This window comes from Helianthus annuus, chromosome 16 (assembly GCF_002127325.2).
Source record: "Helianthus annuus cultivar XRQ/B chromosome 16, HanXRQr2.0-SUNRISE, whole genome shotgun sequence".
Taxonomy (NCBI): Eukaryota; Viridiplantae; Streptophyta; class Magnoliopsida; order Asterales; family Asteraceae; genus Helianthus; species Helianthus annuus.
In genome coordinates, this window is record NC_035448.2 from 150242043 (window position 1) to 150251183 (window position 9141).

General features: G+C 34.8%; 2 protein-coding genes across 2 annotated transcripts; both read left to right on the forward strand.

The window, feature by feature from the left end:
* The first annotated feature begins 4454 nt into the window (after positions 1-4454).
* LOC110916729 (protein GRAVITROPIC IN THE LIGHT 1) lies at positions 4455-5843 on the forward strand. Its single transcript, XM_035985535.1, has 2 exons — positions 4455-5245; positions 5369-5843. Exons 1-2 carry the CDS (start codon positions 4455-4457, stop codon positions 5841-5843), a joined length of 1266 nt encoding a protein of 421 aa, XP_035841428.1.
* A 1159-nt stretch (positions 5844-7002) lies between these two features.
* Positions 7003-8265, forward strand: LOC110919786. The gene is made up of 3 exons (XM_022164042.1): positions 7003-7561; positions 7616-7743; positions 7885-8265. Exons 1-3 carry the CDS (start codon positions 7003-7005, stop codon positions 8263-8265), a joined length of 1068 nt encoding a protein of 355 aa, XP_022019734.1.
* The last annotated feature ends 876 nt before the right edge of the window (positions 8266-9141 follow it).

Genomic DNA, 9141 nt, shown 5'->3' on the forward strand with positions numbered 1-9141 from the left:
CATAAAAAATCTGTTAAACCTTATTGTGTCATTAAAAATGTGTTAACCCTTAGTGTATTAGCATAAATTATAGCTAATGCAAAGGTGATATGTTGATAAGTTAGTATATTGGTATGCATATATTAAATAAGTGGCCTTGGTGTCATATTTATGACGCATAACAATATACTAACTTATCCACATTTCACCATACAGATATAACAAACGTTCAACTTATCATTATTTATCATATTACAAGAATCACAACTTAGGTACTCTAAAACCAGTCTCGAAAATCTTTTATTTACATCATATCATTAGTGAAAACCACATTTTAATGTGTGACCGTTTAATTTATCCAAGTTATGCCACTACAATTCAAAAGCTTTTGCAACTTCCATCTAGATTGCCTATTTATGGCAATATCCATTTCAATCATCCAATTGGTGTCCAATCCTACAACATTAATGACCAATTCTTACCCAGTAGGTTATTGCTTCACCATTTAAAGCAAGTACAGCATTCTACTTGTCAATTTTAGAGTTTTTCAACTCATCGGCCTGTTTCCTCTTTTTTCTTTTTACCAAATCTAAAAAAATAGTTTATCTAAAAAGTAGTTAAATTTGGCCATATCAATCATCCTATTACCAACACTTGATTCAATATTCAAAAACACTTTTTTTGCTATTAAGCATATTCATGTCATTATTTGATGTCGTAAACATTATTTGCTCTAAAATCCACTTTGAGTTGTCCTTGATCCACTTATATCATAATCTTTAAATTTTTATGTTAGATTACCAAACTAAGCATGTCTAGCATGTTCCAACTATTAATTAGATTTATTATTGCTTTTGATTTATAATATCGGTTATAGAATCAATTTTACTAACTATAAGATAAAACGACATATCTTTCAACCATTTGAAAAAAAAAAGATAATTACTTGATGCATTCTAACCATACTTAATTTGATGTTTAATTCACTACAATTAGCTTGATTTTAGGGGGAAACTATAATGTGTATGGGTCTCCCTTTAATTTGTGTGCGAATTTTCATTCCAATTTCATTACAATCCATGAAACGAACACTACCTGAGGGTGTCTGTGTAGGCTTTTGGAGGGACCGGTATGAAGAAGAGATGATGGCCATCCGTGAACGGTTTATTGTAGTTATTTTTTACTTTTAAAACTTGACAAGAATGGTCCTTCCACTTAACTTATTTCAACTGTCAACCCATATCTTATGGCAATCTTGACTAGGACCCATGTATATAACGCCAATTTTGAAACCTATATAAGAAGTTAAGAACAATTTAACTATGTCAACGTAGGGTCTTTATTCATGTTACATATTTGCAGAGCACATGAGTTGTCCTAAGAATTATTTTCTCATTCTACTATACATCTTTAACTTTATTAATTATTCACTTTATTTTTTAGATAAAACATAGCATTCATCTTGTATTAAAACTAACACTTAATTATTTGTGCATTTTTCTTTTGGCTTATTTATAATAACCTAGAAATGCTTTAATCACATAGGTGTATATTCTATAGAGTGTGGTGTTTTCTTTCTGATTACAAGAATGTAAGTTGTTGACTCAAACCTGCAATTGTTTTATGTTGTTTTGTTTTTTTGAACGGCCAGTAGACCAACTAGTTAGGCTTTCGCACCAACTTCAATGGTACACGAGAGACCTGGGTTCGAAACCAGGAGACCCTTTGTGTTGTTTTGTTTTCTGTTTATCTCTTTATATGTTTATTATTGGCAATAGTTGTGAGATTTCGTGTTGTGATATGAGAAAGAGGTGGTCGAGAAAATTCATACAACTCAAGTGAAGCCAACATGATTAGAATACCAAAATAACCATTACATAATAAAATAATAATACAATACATAATAACAAAGAAAATGAAAATAATAAAGGATAAGAAAATAATAATTGCTGACCATAAAATATTAAAAGAAAATTAAAGAGTTATTGATAGTGAAATATATTTGAAAAACCAAAAGCAATGAAAGGGAATAATTTATACATGCGCATGACAATGACTTGTGTTGAACATAATTACGTCCTTTCTTTTTTATGTTTTTCAAACTATTTAACTGGTATCCATATTCTCTATTGTCATTCACATTAGTCTCACTTGTTTCTGAGTTTCTAGTTTTTTGTATTATATATTACTTACCAGCTTCCATTATTCTCACACACCTAAATCTTATTTTCACATCCCTTTTCACTCTATCTCTCTCTCTCTCTATATATATATATATCTATGTATGTATAGAGAGATAGAGGGGAGGGGTGTGTGAATATAAAAACCTATAAACTTTAATAAAACATCCTAAAAAATCATTTGTTAGCACAGTACTATGAATAGACATTCATATATAAAGTGATTGTCTGCAACCACATAAATTGTTGGGAGGTGAATGAGTGCCTTGCAGATAAAAAGCAAAACATGTACATAAGACTTGTATGGTTCAAGTATTCTAGTCATGATCAGCTTTTCTTAGAATGTACATTTACATGCTATGGTGATAGTGGTGGTTAGTATTATTGCCATCAATTCCTAATGAAATTGGACATGGTGATGCTTTTGTAAAACCCCACCATGAATTGAGTACCCTCATACTATATGGTTTATTTAAGATATATCTAATCTATGGTTATCTAATAGTTTTTAAAATAAAGAAATGTAATGATTATTAATTAACATAGCAATTAGAGAAACTATTCATATAAGATGTATATATATTTATACATTTGAGTTCCTAAACCTTATAATGACTCTATTCATCCCTTCTTTGCACTTTTATAATGGGTTTCCATCTCTAACCTGGTAGACTTTAGTTTTTAGCCATTAAGTTTCACTATGTTAGTAACATGTGATAGAAATTTTGATCATTTTATACATATTAAAAACATACTAAATAAAAATAGTAAATTGCAAATTTACAATATATATATACACACACATACTAAAAATGAAAAACGAGAAAATTGTGTAAGGGTTAAACATATGTATGGTTATAAAAATCGCAACTAGCCTTCGATTAGTCGTAGATTAATTGCTAGTCGGAGGTTCACCGAGTAATTCTTATATAATCGGCCCCATTAAGAAATAAGCGGTCAACAATAGTCAGATTCAATCCTACTTGGCCAAAAATTGGTGGCACTCTAGCGATTCCAACTAAATTCTGGCCAGATTCTTGATCAAAACCTGTAAATTCCGACAAATAGTCTCATCTACATGCAAATTTGGGCTGAAGAAAGTGCTAAAACATTTCTACTTTAAAAAATTCGTATAAAAATGTGTGTGTATACATATAAAATTGAAAATTATATATAAAATCTTAATCTGCTTAATCCTGATTAATCGTTAGTCGGTACCCCACTGACCGACTAGAGCCTATATATCGACAGAAAGAGGTATTGAATGGAAGTAACCTAGCAAAAGGCAAGAATGTATGAACATTAACACCATGTTCGATGTGATAGAAGGTTGAGAAGTTATAAACTATTGAAAATTCGTTTTTATGGTGACAAACTATAACTTTATGACATGTGGTCACTCGTTTCCGCTATTCATCTCTCTTCATTGTATGATGTAGTTGTTGAGACGATAAGAAGTTGAGACTATAGTTGATATGTTGTATGATGTAGTTGTGAAGATCAAAGACATTAAGACAAACTCCTCGTATACATAACGATCTCGGTGCTTATACTTAAAAAGAGTTAAGAGCATTCACATGTCTTCCCCAAAATTATGTGAGTGAGGTTTTTTTTATGTAAAATGGGTGTAGTTGGTGATAAGTAGACAGTGGCGGATCTAGAATTCGCACCAAGCGCCAACGTTTTATAAATAAGCGGTAACGAAATAGAAAAAAACGTTAAATTTTTGCAAAATTTACACTACCGCCGGAGCGCCAAGGGGTAGCAGGCATTACCCCTTGTTATACACTACATCCGCCCCTATAAGTAGAGAAGAGAGTAAATATTATTGTTAATCTGTAAATTTAAGATAATATTGTTTACGTTTTATAATTTTTTATTATATTATGAAAGTGGTTGTCTAAACTTCATACTAAAAAATGTTGTATTTGTATTTGATTTTTTAATTACTCGTAACTTCAAAATAAAACCTTACTAAAAAGCGGTTGTATTTGTATTTAGTTTTTTAATTAGTCGTATAATTTTGACAATTATGACCATAGACATACTTAACATCTACACAACGTAAACAAATTCAAAATCATATAATTTACATTTGTTTATAACAAAAGCCAAAAAGAAAAAAAAAAACAAAAAGTAATCACTCTCTTCCATTCAATTTAATTTAAAAAATTCTCACCCGCTCTTCACGCGCTTTAAACCACCCCTTTTCTTTTTCTCATTTTCCCTTTTCTTCATTTTCATTTCCATATGTTCATCCCCACACAACAAACACTCCCTTCATATTTTTCTTCCATGGACACTAAACCAACTTCTACATCTAGAAGCAAACTCTCCAAAACCTTCCACAAAGTCCTCCCTTTCAAAAAATCAACCAAATCCCTTTCTAACAATGGTTTCTGCCTCTTACTCCCACATGATAACAAGTTCAAAAACACTGAAACCGACCCTCTCAGGCATTTCAACAAACACCTGGCGGACGACCCGGTTCACCGCAACCGGGCCGCCATGGAGGCCTTTGTTGCGAAACTTTTCGCAACAATATCCTCCCTTAAGGCGGCCTACGCTGAGCTGCAGGCCGCCCAGTTCCCGTATAACGGGGAAGCGGTCCAATGCGCCGATCAGGGCGTAGTGGACGAGCTTAAGCGAATATCCGAAATGAAGCGAATGTTTTTGAAGAAACAAGTTGATGTTTCACAAGCTCATGTCACTCTATTGTTATCTGAAATAGAGGAACAACAGTCTCTGATGAAAATGTACGAGATTACAATGAACAAAATGGAAAGAGAAATCAAATCAAAAGATTTTGAAATCTCGTCGCTAAAAACCCAACTGTCGGAAATAACATCCGTCAACAAATCTATCGAAACCAAGCTGAATTCCAGCGCGTGTTTCCCACTACGGGATGACGTCACCCTGCATAACTTAACCCCAACGCATTTCGTGGACGTGTTGCACTACGCGCTCAGATCGGTTCGAAGCTTCGTGAAGGTGCTGGTGCGCGATATGATCAACGCGCATTGGGATATTGACGCAGCGGTACAAGCGATCGACCCGACTATCATTTTTGCTAAACCCGCCTACAGGTGTTTCGCGATCGAGTCTTACGTTTCGCGTGAAATGTTCGAGGGGTTTAGCGACGGTTTTAACAATGATGGTGAAGACGAAGGGGAAGATAACAATAATAATAATAATAATAATAATAACAGTAATAGTAATAATAAAGTTCGGTGGTTTAACCGGTTTAAAAGAATGAAATCGGTTACAACACAACAATTATTGAAAGAGAATCCAAAATCTATTTTTGGGAAGTTTACACGCGCCAAGTACATGCGACTGGTGCATCCAAAAATGGAAGCGTCATTGTACGGGAACCTAAGCCAACGGAAAACTTTGAACACGTGGCAGTATCCGGATACGGTGTTTTTCGGCGCGTTTACGGAGATGGCGCGGCGCGTGTGGGTGTTGAGGTGTTTGGCGGCGGCGTTTGAGAAGGAGGTGAGTGTGTTTATGGTGCGGAAAGGGAGTCGGTTTTCGGAGGTGTTTATGGAGAGCGTGACGGATGAGGCGGTGGTTACGGGTGGAGGCGGGGAGGTTCGGGTCGGGTTTACGGTGGTTCCGGGGTTTAAGATTGGGGACACGGTGGTGCAAAGTCAGGTTTTTGTCCTTCCGGCACGGCGGTGATTATGGTGAAAAGGGGTCTGAATGTACAGGTGTAAGTGGTTTATACTTTGTAACGTAGTTGAAATATTGAATAATGGTAGAATTCTACACTTTTTCTTTAAAAAAAAATATGTATTTAATTTCTGTCAAAGAGTTTAAAGTTTTCTTATTTTACGGGACAAATAATCATTTCTTGTCCACTTTTAAACTTACAATATATTAGATTCGTACAGTTCTTACATATATACACACATTATATATGTTATAGAGGCAGTATATTGTGTGGTATATGAGGTCACGCTTTATCTATGCTATGTAGAAGTGCATTATACGTCTCTTAAAGTTATCAACATGTTACTAATTTTAGAACAAATATCTCTCTCTATATTAATTTTTTTATGTTTACTCAAATGACATATACGTAGCGTGTAAGTTGTAAATGCATCATGTCATCAACTGTATACGTGTCTTAATTTGATTTTTGGTATATTAAATATACTAACCTTGTTTCAAGACGTGTGTATCTTCGAAATCATTAAGAAACATTATATACCAGTGAAGGGGCGGAGGTAGTGTAGTAGCAGGGGTAGCCTGCCACTCAATTCTATATCTGTAGTGTAAAAATATTCCCTCAACTCCGCCTACGTAGTGTAAAGTTTTAATTTCTTTTAGTTTAATACAAAAGATAACCCTGATCCAAAAAAAAATTATGATACCTCTGAATTTTTGGCATAGATCAACTACCGTACCAATGCAAATAATATTACATGTGTGAAAGTCATGCAAGCTATTTTTCATCGATGTAAAGGTTATGTATTCTCTTTAATTTGCTAACATACAATACTCTCTAATCAAATTTTCAGCAATCAAAATATAAACTTAGGGCATACGGTGTGGTTGAGAGTTGGGGGCGGCAAAGCCGTTTGCCGCGCGGCAAACACCGCCGCCAACCAACATTGAATGCGGCAAAACTTCATCGGCGGTGAGGGATTACCGAGCGAGAAAGGAGAAAGCGATAAGGGGGGGCCCCACTCCAACGGTCATATGACCGTTTAAAATAAAAAAAAAAATTTTTTTTTTTTTAAAATTAAACTCTATATATATATAACACACACCATTTAACCATATACTTTCCAAATACTCATACAAACCAATTCCTTCTAAAAGTTTATTTTACAAAATGGCGGATGACCTCCCCCCGTTATGGTTCCCACCCATGAGTAGCGACGATTCATCTGATAGTAGCATTCTTTTTTTTCAAAATCTCATCGAAGAAGCCGAACTTCAAGATACCGGCACATCTAACCGAAGGAGATATATTGAACGTCAACGTGAGGAGGGGCATGAGACACTCATGGCGGATTATTTTGTCGAAGACCCGAAGTACAACGAAGATATCTTTCGGCATAGGTTCCGTATGTCGAAACGTTTGTTTCTACAAATTGTGTCCGATGTGGAAGAGAACGACCCGTGGTTTGTAGAGGCCCCCGATGCGCGAGGTAGGAAGGGCTTTACGCCCTTGCAAAAGGTGACATCGGCTATTAAACAGCTCGCAACTGGAAACACTCCAGACGAGAACGACGAGTACTTGCATATGGCCGAAAGAACTTCCCGCGAGTGCCTAGAATATTTTTGTGACACGGTTTGCAAAATATATGGTCCAGAGTTCTTACGTAGACCGACAAGCCACGACATGGCACTTTTATACCAAGCTCATGAGGAAAAACATCACCTTCCAGGTATGTTCGGTAGCCTTGATTGCACCCATTTTGTTTGGCGTTTTTGTCCGACAGAGTATCGAGGCCAATACATGCGAGGAGATCATAGATACCCGACTATTATGCTCGAAGCGGTTACTTCTCAAGACTTATGGTTTTGGCATGCTTTTGCTGGTCCACCGGGTTCTCAAAACGATATCAATGTTCTACAACAATCTCCGTTATTTTTAACGGAACGAAATGGAACCGCGCCAAAATGTCCATTTTACGTTAACAACCATTTATACAAACGTGGTTATTTGCTCGTGGATGGAATCTACCCTTCGTGGTCCGTGTTTGTGAAGTCGATCCCTTACCCTCACGAAGTAAACGAAAAGAAATTCAAGAGGCAACATGAGGCGGCAAGGAAAGACGTCGAACGGGCTTTTGGTGTTTTGAAGGGGAAATGGGGTGTATTGAGTCGACCGATGCGAGCAAGATCGGTTAAAAAAATTAGGAATGTCGTGTACACGTGTATTATTTTACACAACATGATTTTGAAAGACGATGGAAAGGCGATAGCACCGGTGCACATTCGGGATCCTCCGGTCGAGCCGGCTCTAGACGATACGGTGTTGGGCGAGTTGTTGAATGAAGACACCCATTGGAGACTCAAACACGATCTCATAGATCATCTCGCAAGTCAAGATTTACCCCATCTTTTGGCCGATTCCGACAAAGACTAGTTTAAATTGTTTCATGCTAATGTAATTTTATTGTTTTTTAATTTAGTGTAACTTTGATGTTTTTAATTTAATTTATTATGAAAGTTTATTGTCTTTAATTTATTTATATTAAATTAATTATTGCAAAAAAAAAATAATCATAAAAGTTTACCACTTCAGCAAGTGTTTAAACCAATGCCAACACTTTTCAGCAAAGTTTAAACACTTTTGTCAAATTGACATGGCACGCTCTGATTGATCAGTTCAATGTTTTGCCACTTTAAACTGTTTAACCACTCCTTATACCCTTATATCATTCTATATGATACAACAACATTCATGTCAACATTTTGATGTACTTGAAAAGACACTTCCAAAATATGATCACTTTAAAAGACAAGAAGCTATCATTTAACTTTTTTTTACAGTCAAATGTATTTTAAGAAATTTAGTTACTTTATCGTATTAAAATTAAAGTTAACAAATTATAATATATTCCTATCAAAAAGGTTTTGGCTAGCATTGTTAAAGTGTTTTTCTTTTCAAATTAGAGTTCAATTTCTGTGATTAAAAAAAATTGTAATTTCGTATAGTAGTAGAATTGAAGACTGGGACAAACTGTATTCCTACAATATATAAAATTATCGTCGGAAATTTGATGAATGGATATTTAATATATTTATAATTTAATAAAATTATAAATATTAATTAGAATCTTCATGTGGTAAATAAAAAAGAAACTCTTGAGTAGAGCTTCTTAATAACATTTAATCAGTTTTATCAGAGTTTTTAAGTCTCTAATTAAGTGACTAATTAAGTGAAACCTTTCACTAATCCTTAAGTCTTGTACAAATAGTAGGCTATGTGTTTTTTTTTTTGTTACAACAAGAATATGGT

Excerpts from the sequence above, each read along its gene's own strand:
- LOC110919786 (XM_022164042.1), top strand. The coding sequence starts at position 7,003 with ATGGCGGATGACCTCCCCCCGTTATGGTTCCCACCCATGAGTAGCGAC. Across the intron at positions 7,562-7,615 it reads GGAAAAACATCACCTTCCAG|AGTATCGAGGCCAATACATG; the intron begins GTATGTTCGGTA and ends TTTGTCCGACAG. Across the intron at positions 7,744-7,884 it reads GTTCTCAAAACGATATCAAT|TCGATCCCTTACCCTCACGA; the intron begins GTTCTACAACAA and ends GTGTTTGTGAAG.
- LOC110916729 (XM_035985535.1), top strand. The coding sequence starts at position 4,455 with ATGGACACTAAACCAACTTCTACATCTAGAAGCAAACTCTCCAAAACC. Across the intron at positions 5,246-5,368 it reads TTTGCTAAACCCGCCTACAG|TAATAGTAATAATAAAGTTC; the intron begins GTGTTTCGCGAT and ends TAATAATAACAG.